This window comes from Globicephala melas, chromosome 1, assembly GCF_963455315.2.
Source record: "Globicephala melas chromosome 1, mGloMel1.2, whole genome shotgun sequence".
Taxonomy (NCBI): Eukaryota; Metazoa; Chordata; class Mammalia; order Artiodactyla; family Delphinidae; genus Globicephala; species Globicephala melas.
Window position 1 is genome coordinate 175,481,273 of NC_083314.1, and position 15,329 is coordinate 175,496,601.

Here is a 15,329-nt window from a genome sequence, read left to right on the forward strand (position 1 = left end):
TTTATAACTCCCATGAGATCTAAGCACAGTATTTTCACATATAGCAAATGTTCCATTGGTATTTATTGAGTGCATGAAGTAAGGTAGAAATTTATATTTTACCATTTTTTCACTTCTTGTAACTTTTTCATTTGACCTAGTACAATGATGATAATAATGGTGGTATATTAATATGAAGAAGACTTACTATCATCTTAGATTGGATCATATTGTGGTCTGTAAATCTTCATTCAACAGTATTTTCTGTTTTCAAGGATAGTATTTAATACTTAGCTCACAGGACTTCCCTGGTGGTGCAGTGGGTAAGACTCCACGCTTCTAATGCAGGAAGCCCGGGTTCGATCCCTGGTCAGGGAACTAGATCCCATGTGCATGCCATAACTAAGAGTTTGCATGCCACAACTAAGGAGCTCATGTGCTCGCGGGCCACAACTAAGGAGCCTGCGATCCGCAGCTAAGGAGCCCACGTGCTGCAACTAAGAAGCCCACCTGCCACAACTAAGACCCAGCACAACCAAATAAATAAATAAATATTAAAAAAAAATACTTAGCTCCCATTAGTGTGGCCGGGGTGGGTAACTTCGTGAGTTCATAATGAGGTCTGTGCAGGGTTGCTACTTTGCCCCTGAAGCTTGAGAGGCCCTCATGCTGACGATGACTGTGGGTGCTTTCCATTCAATCCAGCTACGCATTCTTTAGTTAGGTCTCAGTGCTTTTTTTTACCATCATCATTAAGGTTCTTCCTTAATTGCATTTTTTAACCTTTTGAAATTGTGAAGAATAAGCTTGATTGTATTTTAAATGTTCAATTTCCTTTCAGGTAAGTGAAGTGTATTCTGATTTTCTTAAGGAAAGAAAATGTGTTTACTCCAAGAGGATTGTCAGATGTCTAGTTGTGTAGAAATCAAAGGTACAATTGGTCAAATATTGTACTAGGCAGTGATTGTTACATGGATAACAAAGTAGTTTCATTCCCATGTTGAATTTCTTTGAATCGATTTTAACCCTTCACAAGTTAATCTGTTTCCTCCAATAAGTTCAGAGGAGTTTGTTGCCAGTTGCTGGCTTTACAGAATCTTTATGAAGTAGGTGGGGAACTTTCATTACTTAGGGATAGAGAGATTTTCCTGTTTTAACTGTGTGACTTAGCCTGGGTAACAGATCATTATTGCTAGAAGCAGTAGCCAGATCTCCCAGTCTCAAAGTCTTAACCTTAATTTAAACTCCAGAAGGGCAAAATATTTGGATTTTAAATATTGGTTTGTATTTAGTTGGATATAGTGTAGTAGTTTTTCAAAAGAAAAGATACAGCTGGGCCAAATAAATGGTTTCTCTTCAGTGCCATCCCTCTTGACCCAGCAAAGGGTCATTGGGTAAGGCTCAGGAGTCTGGCAGCAGACTCTCAGGCCAGTGTACACCTTTTGGCATGAAAAAATGAAAAACTGTTTCAAAGTGTCTATATCCTCTGGGAGTATGAGTGATGATTTCATTACCTAATCATGAACATGAAAATGAAGGGTTGTGCAAATTGGTGCAGGGCACGTAATTACAGAGGATTTGCATCTGAGCCCATACCTGTGTGTTCTCATTGGCATCTGTGCTCAAAGCCAAGTCAGCAAACATGCCCTCGGGGGCATGAGGTTTGCTGCTTTTATGGACAGTGAAATGGTTGAACAATGAGAATTGCTTAAAACTTGGAATTACAAAAGTGTGAGTCCCTTTATTTAAGCTTGCTAATTGTACTTTGAGAAGGTTTGGAAAGAGAGTAAGAAGTTGTTTTATTGAGCCAAACAGATTTATTTTGCTTGGGAAAAAAATAGTAATATAGATAACCTTTTGCAGCCTTCATTGATTCAGTTTGTTCAGAAGCAGACCCTCAGCTCACAATCTGTCAAGATGTGTAAGGGAGCAGTTGTATTTCACATGCTATATTTAATTCAAATGTGAAAGATGCAGCCGAACTCAAGGAATCTGTTTCTTTGGACTCTTTTCCTTGGTGAATTTCAGAGCTGAATGAGGGTTAAATATATGAGAAAGTCAATAAATAAAGGAATATGGTCAATGGGAGTTGAAAAATGATAACTTGCAGGGGAAAGAGTAAGAAGGATTGTGGGAGGTGATATTTTTTCCAGTAGAAAAAGGCACTTTTGTGGGAGAGGGGCCAGAAAAATTCTAATTATTTTTATTGTTTTCTGTACTCTTTTTTAAAAGATTTTTAGAAATTTTATATTGGAGTATATTTGATTAACAATGTTGTGTTAGTTTCAGGTGTACAGCATAGTGATTCAGTAATATATATAAATGTGTCTATTCTTTTTCAAATTCTTTTCCCGTTTAGGTTATTACAGAATATTGAGCAGAGTTCCCTGACAGTAGATCCTTGTTGGTTATCTGTTTTAAATATAGCCGTGTGTACATGTCAGTCCCAAACTCCCAATCTATCCCTCCTCCCCCCCTCCCCCCCGTAACCATAAATTCATTCTCTTAAGTCTGTGAGTCTGTTTCTGTTTTGTAAATAAGTTCATTTGTATCATTATTTTTAAGATTCCACATGCAAGCAATATCATATAATATTTGTCTTTCTCTGTCTGACCTACTTCACTTAGTATGATAATCTCCAGGTCCATCCATGTTGCTGCAAATGGCATAATTTCATTCTTTTTAATGGCTGAGTAATATTCCATTGTATATGTGTACCACATCTTCTTTATCCATTCATCTGTCGATGGACATTTAGGTTGTTTCCATGTCTTGGCTATTGTAAATAGTGCTGCAGTGAACACTGGGGTGCATGTATCCTTTCGAACCATGTTTTTCTCTGGGTATATACCCAGGAGTGGGATTGCTGGATCATATGGTAGCTCTATTTTTAGTTTTTTAAGGAACCTCCATACTGTTCTCCATAGGCTGTACCAATTTACATTCCCACCAGCAGTGTAGGAGGGTTCACTTTTCTCCACACCCTCTTCAGCATTTATTATTTGTAGATATGTTTGTTTGGCTGTGCCGTGCAGCTTGCAGGAACTTAGTTCCCTGACCAGGGATTGAACCCGGGCCCTGGACAGTGAAAGCACAGAGTTCTAACCACTGGACTACCAGGGAATTCCCTATAGATTTTTTTCTTAATAATGGCCATTCTGACTGGTGTGAAGTGTTATCTCACTGTAGTTTTGATTTGCATTTCTCTGATAATCAGAGATGTTGAACATCTTTTCATGTGCCTCTTGGCCATCTGTATGTCTTCTTTGAAGAAATGTCTATTTAGGTCTTTTGCCCTTATTTTGATTGGGTTGTTTGTTTTTTTGCTATTGAGCCTCATGAGCTGTTTGTAAATTTTGGAGAGAGACTAATCTCTTGTCTGCTGCATAGTTTGCAAATATTTTCTCCCATTCTGTGGGTTGTCTTTTCGTTTTGTTTATGGTTTCCTTTGCTGTGCAAAAGCTTTTGAGTTTAATTAGGTCCCATTTGTTTATTTTTGTTTTTATTTCCATTATTCTAGGAGATGGCTCAAAAAAGATATTGCTGCAATTTATGTCAAAGAGTGTTCTGCCTGTGTTTTCCTCTAAGGGTTTTATAGTATTCCGTCTTATATTTAGGTCTTTAATCCATTTTGAGTTTATTTTTGTGTATGGTGTTAAAGAATGTTCTAATTTCATTTTTTTACATATAGCTGTCCAGTTTTCCCAGCATCATTTATTGAAGAGACTGTCTTTCCTCCATTGTATAGTCTTGCCTCTTTTGTCGTTGATTAATTGACCATAGGTGTGTGGGTTTATTTCTGGGCTTTCTATCCTGTTCCATTGATCTATATTTCTGTTTTTGTGCCAGCACCATACTGTTTTGATGACTGTAGCTTTGTGGTATAGTCTGAAGTCAGGGAGCCTGATTTCTCTAGCTCCATTTTTATTTCTCAGGATTGCTTTGGTTGTTCAGGGTCTTTTGTTTCTCCATATAAAATTTCAGATTTTTTGTTCTAGTTCTGTGAAAAATGCCATTGGTAATTTGATAGGGATTGCATTGAATCTGTAGATTGCCTTGGGTAGTATAGTCATTTTGATATGTAACTGTTCTCTTTAGGGTAGGAGTTAGGGCTAGAAATGGAAAGGCCTTCCTCTAGCAAGTTAAGCATGTGGAAAAACAGTTCACTGAAAATAGGGCAGATGTGGCTAAGGATTTTTTATTTAACACAGTTTATAGTGAACCTATCACAATACTTCTCTACTTTTGAGGAATGGAGGGAATTGCTGCTGCCCTCCCTCTGCTGCCACCACTCTCCCCCAGCTAGGGGGATTTAGGCTACTCCCCTACCTTTTTTTTTTTGGCTGCATTGGGTCTTCGTTGCTGCACGTGGGCTTTCTTTAGTTGCGGCGAGCGGAGGCTACTCTTCGTTGCGGTGCATGGGCTTCTCATTGCGATGGGTTCTCTTATTGCAGAGCACGGGCTCTAGGCACATAGGCTTCAGTAGTTGCAGCACGCAGGCTCAGTAGTTGCGGCACGCAGGCCCTAGAGCGTGTGGGCTTCAGTAGTTATGGCACGTGGGCTCAGTAGTTGTGGCTCACAGGCTCTAGAGCGCAGACTTAGTAGTTGTGGGGCACGGGCTTAGTTGCTCCGTGACATGTGGGATCTTCCCGGACCAGGGCTCGAACCTGTGTCCCCTGCATTGGCAGGCAGGTTCTTAACCAGTGTGCCACCAGGGATGTCCCTCCCCTACTTCTAATTAGCCACCCGTTGTTCATCATCATCAAGATTCTAGCAGCCACTTTGCTAGGATACATTGCAGTATCATGAGCTAATTTTGTGGATAAATTATGTTGGGAGCAATTTCATGAGTTTTGACTCATGTTTTTCTTAATGTGATCATTCTTCCAGTTTTTAAGATGCTGTACATAATTAGTATGTGAATTACAGGAGCGGTAGAGATGAGGGTGGAGGTTTCTTTTCTTTGCTCTCCTCGCACCCCCGCCCCTCACCTTTTGGAACATTTCAGATCTTTCTCTAGGCCCCAAAGTATATTTCAGGGTCACTCTTCTCTTCCTGTTATTTCTTATCCTTCTCGTTAGTGCTGGAGGGAATGCTGGAAATTTGTAAGGCGGATGGCGTAGTGAATGATCAGGGTAGGTGTGTATGGTCAAGGGAATAGATGTATTAACAAATTATAAAATGAACTCAGATGCCCCTTCAAGAAATGACTTGCTGCCCGTTTGTAAGGAATGTAGCAAAAGAAAGCTGTTAGTCCTTTCAGGGTCTGCCACAGCATTGGAAACAAGGTCATGCTCTTCTCAGGGCAGGCAGTGGTGGTGAGCAGAGCAGTGATCTAAGAGCCTCACCTTCTTGCCCAGCTCTGGAGTCCTCTGCTGGCCGTCCTTGCTCCCGAGCTCTCTGTTGGACAGGCTTTGTCAGATCTGCCTCATGGTCTGATGGCTCCTCCTGCTAAATCCTATTCTTTTCTTCTCATAAGAGTTCTCTCCATTAAACCTTTTTCATTCCTACTTTTATTTTAGCATCTGCTTCCTCTAGAATCTAACCGGTGACACACTTCTTACATAAATCACCCTATTTCCTGAACATTGTACTGCTTTTACCTCAGGATTTGCATGAAACATCACTGGTGTGTTATAAATAAATTACCTGCCTCTGTGTATGTTTTATTTATTTATTTATTTATTTATTTTTGGCTGTGCTGGGTCTTTGTTGCTGCATGTGGCTTTCTCTAGTTGCAGTGAGCAGGGGCTACTCTTCATTGTGGTGCGCAGGCTTCTCATTGCAGTGGCTTCTCTTGTTGCAGAGCATGGGCTCTAGACGCAGGCTCAGTAGTTGTGGCTCATGGGCTCTAGAGCGCAGGCTCAGTAGCTGTGGTGCACGGGCTTAGTTGCTCTGCGGCACGTGGGATCTTCCCGGACCAGGGCTCGAGCCCATGTCCCCTGCATTGACAGGCGGATTCCTAACCACTGCACCACCAGGGAAGTCCATCTGTGTGTGTTTTAACTTGTGCTCTTTCTAGAAAATTCAGGGAATACAGGTAGCACAAAGACATTTAAAAATACCCATAATATTTTTTTAAAAATTAATTAACCTCCACTAGAGGTAACTGTTAATAGTGGCTTATTTTGGTAAACTTTAGAGAAGTGTGTTAAGTGTTCACCTGGGTGAATTTTTCACAAACTGAACACATCTGTGTAACCATCACCCAATCAGGAAGCTTTACCACTACCCCAGGAGCCTCCCAGTCGTTACGTTTGGTAACCGCTATCCTCACTTGCAACAACATAAATTAATTTTGCCTAGTTTTGAACTTATGATATAAGCATGGTCATGTAGTATGTACTATTTTGTCTTCTTTGCTCAGTATTATGTTTAAGAGATTCACCCATGTGTGTATCTGTGGTTCCTTGCTGTATAGTATTCTGTTGTGTGAATGTACCACAGTCTACCTGTTCTGTTGGTGGTGGGCATTTGTATTATTTCCAGTTTTTCACTCCTTGGATCTGTTATGATGTTTTCTAATATAAATATTGCCTTGTGTTTGGTATTATAGCTAGTTAAGCCTGTTATTGAAATATTTATTGTCCTCTTAAGTGAATTACCTTGTATAAAAGCTAAAAAAACCTGTCATTTCTTATTCCCATATCCTCAGAATGTTCTTTTTACTCTTTTAGGACCCACAATTAGTTTTTTCTTCTAAGTTTGAGGTCTTGAATCATATTACTGGCCAAGGGAAGCTAGTTGCTGTTCCCTTTGCTGTCTACCAGTCAGATCCTTGAGTTAGAGGAGTTGTTGAGAACAAGTTTTTTGGTTTTATGGTTTTACCAGAACTCGGCTGTCACTCTGGTTTTCAGTGGAGAGAAAAAAATACCATCAGAAGCCTTTAGGGATTTATTAGATATTTGGGATGGCGTTGGTATTTGAGCTGTACTTGATAAATTAAGGTGGCTCACAACTGGTGTGGGAAAGTGCTAAAGGACAGATTTCAGATTGAGCATCTAAAAGAAATCATGAACAGCTTGGATGCCTTGCCTGAGTTATTTCAGAACTTCAGACAGTGTATACTGATGTTTGTTTCTTTCCCGCTGTAGCTGTCAAGTGGAATGTCATGGCCAGCTCCTCGGACAGTGAAGATGATAGTTTCATGGCTGTGGACCAAGAAGAGACTGTGCTGGAAGGGACAATGGAGCAAGATGAGGAGCCCCGCCCAGTATTGGAGGTTGAGGAGACTAGACATAATAGGTCCATGTCTGAGCTGCCAGAAGAGGTTTTGGAGTATATCCTGTCCTTTCTCTCACCATACCAGGAACACAAAACTGCAGCCCTTGTCTGCAAACAGTGGTACCGACTTATTAAAGGTACTGTGGAAAGTGGAAAGTTTTATTTATTTACTTAAAATTTGTTTGAATGATTTATTTTTACCTCCCAATTTCATTTTCTCTTTTCTCCCTTAAATTTATTGTGGTTCTAAAATTTAGTGTTAGACGATTAGCATTGTACATTTTTCTTTTCTCTTTATCCTGCCTAATTTTATGAACAGCTTGAATACTATAGTATTTAATCCAATTTCCAGTTTTAAAATGAGGATTCTTTTTCTGCATATTCTTGGAGTTGATCTGGTATGTTGTATTGTTCTTGAATAGGTAGAGTAGGGTTGGATATGTATTGACAGTAATAGTTAACCTTCATATAACTCTTATTATTGTCAGGACTATTATAACTGTTTTACAATCCTCATAGCGAACTATGAATAGCTTAAAGTAGCTAATTGTGGCAGATGTGGGATTATGAAAGCATTTACTGCTTGATTTTATCTCTAAACACAACAGGCCCTATGTATGTCTTTTACTTTTTAAGTGAGTTTCTCTTTTTTTTTTTCCCCTCCATTTTCTAATCAAGATTTCAACTTTGGCTAAATGTTGAGGTTACTAGTTGTACTGTAGTTTTAATTAATAGCAGTTATTTGGTTTCATTCCATTTTAGGTGGAAAGGGCCCATTTTTTGAATGAAGATGACCGAGCCAGTTGAATAATCTTTGATCAAAGCAAGGGTCGTATCAATTTTTTCTTTCCTGTTGGGAACAAGGCGGCCAGAGATATGAGAGAGAAAAACCTCTAGATCAGAATCAGTCTTAAAATCTTTTCCTCAAATCAGAGTGATTCTCTGAGGATTAGGGTCCCTGTCATTTGTCCAAAGTCCAACCTAGAGAGCTAATAAGGACCAGCTGTGTTGAAACTGCTTGCTGGGCCCTGTGCTCATCTGCTCCCAACTGGTAATACTGGTATGCACAGCCTGCTTCTGTTTGCAGAGTTAATGGATTCTTCAGGAGAGATTGGCTCCTTACACTGTGGAAGTAGATGGTTTTACCTCTAAAATAGAGGTGGAGAGTCACAGACAAGGGGTGGTGATCTAATCAAATATATGAATTTATTCTTAGGTTTTATTTGGCGTTCTTATCATTCTGATCTTTCTTTAAGAGAGAAGAGCCTTAACCTAGTACTCGCATTCTTAGATCTTCTGCGGGAAGTCACTGCCAAGACAGCTTTTGTTCCCCTCGATCATTATGTGTCTGTCTTTTATTCATTACTGCCTTACCTCATTTCAACATATGCAAATCTGTATTACTTCACCAGTGCGTAGTTGGCAGTATGGTCACACATTAAAAATGGGCATGTCTTTTTTTATTCTTTTTTTAAACATCTTTATTGGGGTATAATTGCTTTACAATGGAGTGTTAGTTTCTGCTTTATAAGAAAGTGAATCAGCTATACATATACATATATCCCCATATCTCCTCCATCTTGTGTCTCCCTCCCACCCTCCCTATCCCACCCCTCTAGTTGGTCACAAAGCACTGAGCTGATCTCCATTTGCTATGGAGAATATAATGTAAAATAGCTATCTATTTTACATTTGGTAGTGTATATATGTCCATGCCACTCTCTCACTTCATCCCAGCTTACCCTTCCCACTCCCCGTGTCCTCAAGTCCATTCTGTACATATGCGTCTTTATTCCTCTCCTGCCCCCAGCTTCTTCAAAACCAAAAAATGGCCATGTCTTTTTAATATTCCATTTCTTAACTGTGAGTTCAATGAAGGGATAATGATCATCATTAGAAAATATGTTCTGTGATCCTGCTTAAGGATCCACTAAGGTGGCATAAATTCAAGAATGATACACTCTTTCAAAATATAAATAATTGGGGCTTCCCTGGTGGCGCAGTGGTTAAGAATCTGCCTGCCAATGCAGGGGACACGGATTCGAACCCTGGTCCGGGAAGATCCCACACGGCGCGGAGCAACTAAGTCCGTGCACCACAACTGCTGAGCCTGCGCTCTAGAGCCCACGAGCCACAACTACTGAGCCCACGTGCCACAATTACTGAAGCCCACGCGCCTAGAGCCCTTGCACCGCAACGAAGAGTAGCCCCTGCTCACCACAACTAGAGAAAGCCCACACGCAACAATGAAGACCTAACACAGCCAAAAATAAATAAATAAATTTATTTAAAAATTTATATATATATATATATATATATATATAAAATTGGTTGTACTCTTCATTCAAAATGTTTGTCTTTGAAATAAGAAAGTAATTTCATGTGTTGGGAAAGCAGATTGTTCCAGAAGTATAAAGCTCTCACTTTTTAAAAATAGACTTTACTTTTTTAGAGTGGTTTTAAGTTCACAGCAAAACTGAGCAGGTTCGTAGGTTTCCCGTATACCCCTGTCCCCAGACATGCACAGCCTCCCCTACTTTCAACATCCCTCACCAGAGGGGTACATTTCTTACAATTGACGCTCATACATTGATACATCTTTGTCACCCAAAGTCTGTAGTTTACATAGGGTGTACATTCTGTGAGCTTGGACGTATATATAATGACATGTATCCAGCATTATAGTAAAAACTCTGATTTTTTTTTTTAAAAAAACAGCTTTCCTTTGTTATAAATTCATCATTTCATAATCCACTGTAAGCTTATTATTACTCCTTGTTTAAGATGGAGAATACTTGGTTGCCATGGTCTAACCATAGATATTTACTGAACAGCTGTTATATTCCGGAGACTGTTTTACCACGCTTTTTCTCATAAAACTAAATTATCTCCCAGCCCCTTTGCTTTGGAGTAAATAGCACCAATTATTTTGATGTGTTGCCTCATGATATGATGTAAAGGGGAGCAGATTTTAAGTGTGAGCTGATTTTGTAACCTTGAGGGAGTCACTTAACCTTGGTAAAATGAAAGGATTAGATCTTCCAGTTTTGAAATTCTGTGATTCTGTTTTCTGTCTTTGAATGAAAAAATCAAAGAAATTTGGGGTTCCTCAAAGAAACTTATGTCTTATAAAAGTGATAAGACAATTAATAGATGCAGTTTTAATAATTTGATTTACAAGCGAAGAGTCCAGGCTGAAGCTTTTGTTATTTTTGTCTTTAGGTGTAGCCCACCAGTGTTATCATGGTTTCATAAAGGCTGTCCAGGAAGGAAACATTCAGTGGGAGAGTCGGACTTACCCTTATCCTGGAACCCCAATCACTCAGCGGTTCTCACACAGTAAGTATTTACTGTGAAAGCAGATCCCATCCTGCCTGTGGTCGTGTTTCCAAAAGCTACTTTGGAGGGTTGTATTTTGTCTGACTTCTTAATGAAGAAAATGTTAAATAAGGGTTTGTGTTAATTTTACAATCAGAATTAGGGAAGAGCATGAGCCTAAATATATTGTAGGCACTGTGATATAATTTTGTATTCTGCTTTTTCATTGGATTTTTGTACTATCTCTACTCCAAAGAGGTCAAGGTGTTATGCTTAGGTTTTTAAACATTTGACATCATGTAAGAGGCAGACAAAGGAAAGGCATACATGAGGGTTTTTCTGGGATCCTGCTTAGGGAGTAGCCAGAGCTTAGCACTAATTTTTGCAATAACTCTTTATCTTAACGTAGTGTATGTTCAGCAAACACTGAATTTGACTAGGGTCACACAAAAATTTTGAACATGAAGGATATTGTTTATAAAATACAAATTTAAATAGTAAAATTATAAATAAAATGTTTTGGCAAATAGACAATTTAGAGTTTTTGACTTCTAGAATTTTTTTTTTTTTTTAGGATTTTTTAAAAAAATTAATTTATTTTATTTATTTATTTTTGGCTGCGTTGGGTCTTCGTTGTGGTGTGCGGGCTTCTCTTGTTGCAGAGCACAGCCTCTAGGCACACAGGCTTCAGCAGCTGTGGTACGTCGGCTCAGCAGTTGTGGCTCAGGGGCTCTAGAGTGCAGGCTTAGTAGTCGTGGTGCACGGGCTTAGTTGCTCTGCGGCATGTGGGATCTTCCCGAGCCAGGGCTTGAACCCGTGTCCCCAGCATTGGCAAGCGGATTCTTAACCACTGCGCCACCAGGGAAGCCCCAGCTTCTTCTAGAATTAACTCTCCATTTTAATTGATTTTTGTAGATGCCATTTTATTCTTTTATTTTTTTTTTTCCGGCTGCACCCCACGCCTTGCAGGATCTTAGCTCCCCCACCAGGGGTTCAACCCAGGCCCTGGCAGTGAGAGCACCGAGTTCTAACCACAGGGCCACCAGGGAATTCCCGATACCATTTTATTCTATTAGTGATTTATATCCCTCCATCAAAGTGAGACTGAGATGTGATCTATCTTAGGCTACAAAAGCTGTATTTATTAATGGTTTTACATAAAGAAAGTTCATTGACAGGAGAGAAAAGCCGCTTAGAAAGTTCTCAGAATTGCTGCTTTAGTTATATTACTTCTGTATTCAGAAACCTTCAGGACTTCCCTGGTGGCGCAGTGGTTAAGAATCCGCCTGCTAATGCAGGGGACACGGGTTTGATCCCTGGTCCGGGAAGATCCCACATGCCGCGGAGCAACTAAGCCTGTGTGCCACAGGTACTGAGACTGTGCTCTAGAGCCTGCGAGCCACAGCTGCTGAGCCCGTGTGCCACAACTACTGAAGCCCGCACGCCCACAGCCCAAGCTCTGCAACAGGAGGAGCCACTGCAATGAGAAGCCCACGCACTGTAATGAAGAGTAGCCCCCGCTCGCTGCAACTAGAGAAAGGCCACGTGCAGCAACGAGGACCCAACGCAGCCAAAAATAAATTAATTTTAAAAAAAGAAAAACAGAAACCTTCAGTGTCTATCCAGTGCCTACAAGATAAAAACTTAATCTTATATTTAAAACCCTCTTTAAGTTGACTTATTTCTAAATTACCACTTCATCTCCCAAGTTTTCCCAAGAGCTCTCCTCTTTCAAGTTGTCGCTTTGCTATACTTGATTCTTCCTCTCTAGAGTATTCCCATCCACTTAGCTGAAGCCTGGCTTCTCCTTGAAAACTCAGTTGAAGTTTTAGCTCCTTTGGGAAACCTTTTCTCAACTCTCTAGCCCACAGAAAAATTTTTCCTGTTCCGAGCTTATGTCTGGAATACTAATTTGGCACTTAACTCACATTGTCTTTCATTGTTAACTTGTATGTCTGTGTCTTTTTTTTTTTTTTAAGCCATATTTTGAACTCTTGAGGGGAAGGAGAGTTATTGGTTATCCATGTTGTGTAAAAATTACCTGCAGACTTAGCAGCTTAAAATAACATTATCTCACAGTGTTCCTGAGGGTCAAGAATTTGGGAGTGGCTTAGCTGGGAGGTTGTGGCTCAGGGTCTCTCATGAGGTTGCCGTCAATCTGTCAGCTGGGGCTACAGTCACCTGAGGGCCTGACTGGGGCCCGGTGAATCTGCTTCCAAGCTCACTCAGTAACTGTTGATAGGAGACTCAGTTCCTTACTACATGGACCTCTCCACAGAGCTGCTCACAACTTGCCAGCTGACTTTCCACAAAATGAGTGATCTGAGAAACAGAGACAGACACTAAGACAGCAGCCAAGGTATCTTTTACACCCTAATCTCTGAAGTGAATACCATCTTTTCTGTTCTATCCTATAAGTCACACAGGGATTGACCAAGGGCGTAATACCAGGAAGTGAGGATCCTTGGAGGCCTCTTGGTGGTTGACTGCCCCAGACCATATGCTGTACTCTCATATCCAGAGGAGAGTTCCGTAGATAATGATAACTCGTCACTGTCTTTGAATTGTATCTAAACAGATCAAAGGAATGGGTCGAACTATTTGCCGTGTTTTCAGTTCTCTCGGGGAGCTATTTTTGTGCTGTTGTAAATCCCCTGGAGCAGTAGATCTCAAAGTGTGATTCCTGGACTTTGGGGGAGGAAGGCATCTATGAGACTCTTGGGGGGATCTGTGAAGTCAGAACTGGCTTCATTTGTTTTAATCTGTGAGTGTGTGGTAGTGAAGAGCACAGTGACACTAGAGTAGTTGAGTTCCCTTACCTTGAGTCATGCACAGGCTGCAGCCGTTTTCCCCAGCATTGCCTTGGCACCGTTAGTGCACATGTCAGCACAGTGAAAAAAACAATAAATTACTACCTCTACAACTACTACTGCTACTAGTACTTATTATTATTATAAAAGTAGTTTTGAGAGAGTCTCAAATGTTTTCAGGAGTCCACAGACCACGCTTTGATCATGACTGCAATAAACTATACATGAGTCCTTGCTGAGAACATTTAATGAAATTACAGGAGGATCCATATTAGGTCCAGTATTCATTGTTGAGGGAGGGGTAACTTCAGTTACCTACAGATGATTGGAATGAGAAGCAAAGACGAGGTTTCTAAAGACAGGAGTTTTATTAGAATGGTGTTTGGAAACAAATAGTTTTAGAACCCTAAGAGGGAAATCAAATGAATCAGGGTAAAATTGAAACTAGAATAGGAAATAGGGGTGAATAATTATCATAGCAACAGTTTGGCTTTCTGATAAGAGAGGGGAAAAAATATTTTTCAGTTAACTAGCTTTCGAAAAAGAGTATTACCACAAAATAGAGGCAGTTCTTTGAAGGGGAAATAGAAAGGAATAATACCATGAGTAAGCTCACAGAAGCTCAGGGGTTGGTGGGTTTTGACACTTGTTTTTGCTTAAATTTTTTTTTCGTTTCCTTACTTGGTATTTTCATTTCCTTACTTGATATCCAAGAAAAGATTTCTCATTGTCTTTCGTTGTCTCTTTCGGTCTGTCTCTTTATTGTTTTCTTCCATCAGTCTCTACATGCTATCTAACTGGCAAACTGAAGAGGATTATTACAGGGAATGGGCAGTTTTCAAAATAGGTTGAAAACAAGCATTCCTTTAATTTTTTTCCTTAGCTCCTTCAACTTCCATCTCTGTATTTCTCCCTCTAGCTCTATTTCATTCCTTATGCCTAACTCATGTGGAGCTTGAGATCCACATTTCCAGTTCTTTGCTCATACTGCCACAGAGATTCACAGATGTTTCACATTTAGTGAGCCAAAAGCAGAATTCAGTAGTTTCCCCCCAGTTTTCTCCTCTCTTTAATTTAGTTAATGGCATTATCATTCTCTCAATTATACAAGCTTGAAATCTTGGATTAATCCTCAATTCTTCTCCCTCCCTCAACAACAAAAGGCAAATCTTGTTGATTCTGTTCTATCTCTGCAATCTCTCTCATATCTTTCCTTTTACCACGCCCCCCATTACTCACACTTATGACTTAATCATTCCATCTTTCCTAAATCTTTTCTTTCTTTCTTTTTCTTTTTTTTTTTTTTGGCCGTGGCATGCGGGATCTTAGTTCCCCAACCAGGGATCGAACCCGCGCCCCCTGCAGTGGAAGCGTGGAGTTTTAACCACTGGACCACCAGGGAAGTCCCCCTAAGTCTTTTCTATACAATCTTCTTGCCTTTCTTCTCTCTTCATCTGAACCTGGTGTAGACACTTGGCAGCCATCTCCAAAACTGTGGACAGTGCCACCTCCTAGGGCATCTGGAAATGTGTAAGGCCATTGTTTATTGTCTTGACTGGAAAGTACTACACGCAGTTAGTAGGCAAGGACCTACTTGGGTTGCTAAATGTCATGCAGTGAATGGGATGATCCTGCACACAAAGAATTGACTTGCTCAAAATGACAGGAGCTCCTGTCGGGAAAAACTGCAAATCTGAACCATAAAACCAGCCTTGTCACTCCTCTGCCAAAAAGCCTGAGCCTTTTTGCACTGCATGTAGAAGTTTCCACCCCACCTGGCATTCACCAAGCCTACCTTTTCAGCCTGACTCACTGCTGCATCCTTACACAGCCAGGCTCTGCCCACACGAGATTCCTTGTTTGTCTTCAACTTCCCTACCTCATGGCTTTGTTTGGATGCCCTGATTTCATTTTCCCTTCCCCTCCCATTCCTCTTTCACCCCTAGACTTGTTCGCCCCATGTTAATTGATTGAAAATGTCCTGACCTCTAAAACCCA

The 15,329-nt window shown here is 40.4% G+C and overlaps 1 protein-coding gene across 2 annotated transcripts in view; it reads left to right on the plus strand.

Annotated features, from left to right (window-relative positions):
- The window catches only part of FBXO42 (F-box protein 42), a 113,395-nt gene that overhangs the window by 56,797 nt on the left and 41,269 nt on the right, over window positions 1-15,329 (plus strand). For both annotated transcript variants that reach the window (XM_060310617.2, XM_030877198.3), the window contains exons 2-3: window positions 7,074-7,340; window positions 10,426-10,542. In XM_060310617.2, coding sequence (XP_060166600.1) covers window positions 7,091-7,340; window positions 10,426-10,542 — 367 coding nt within the window. In that variant the 5' untranslated portion in view covers window positions 7,074-7,090. The remainder of the gene's footprint in view (window positions 1-7,073; window positions 7,341-10,425; window positions 10,543-15,329) is intronic.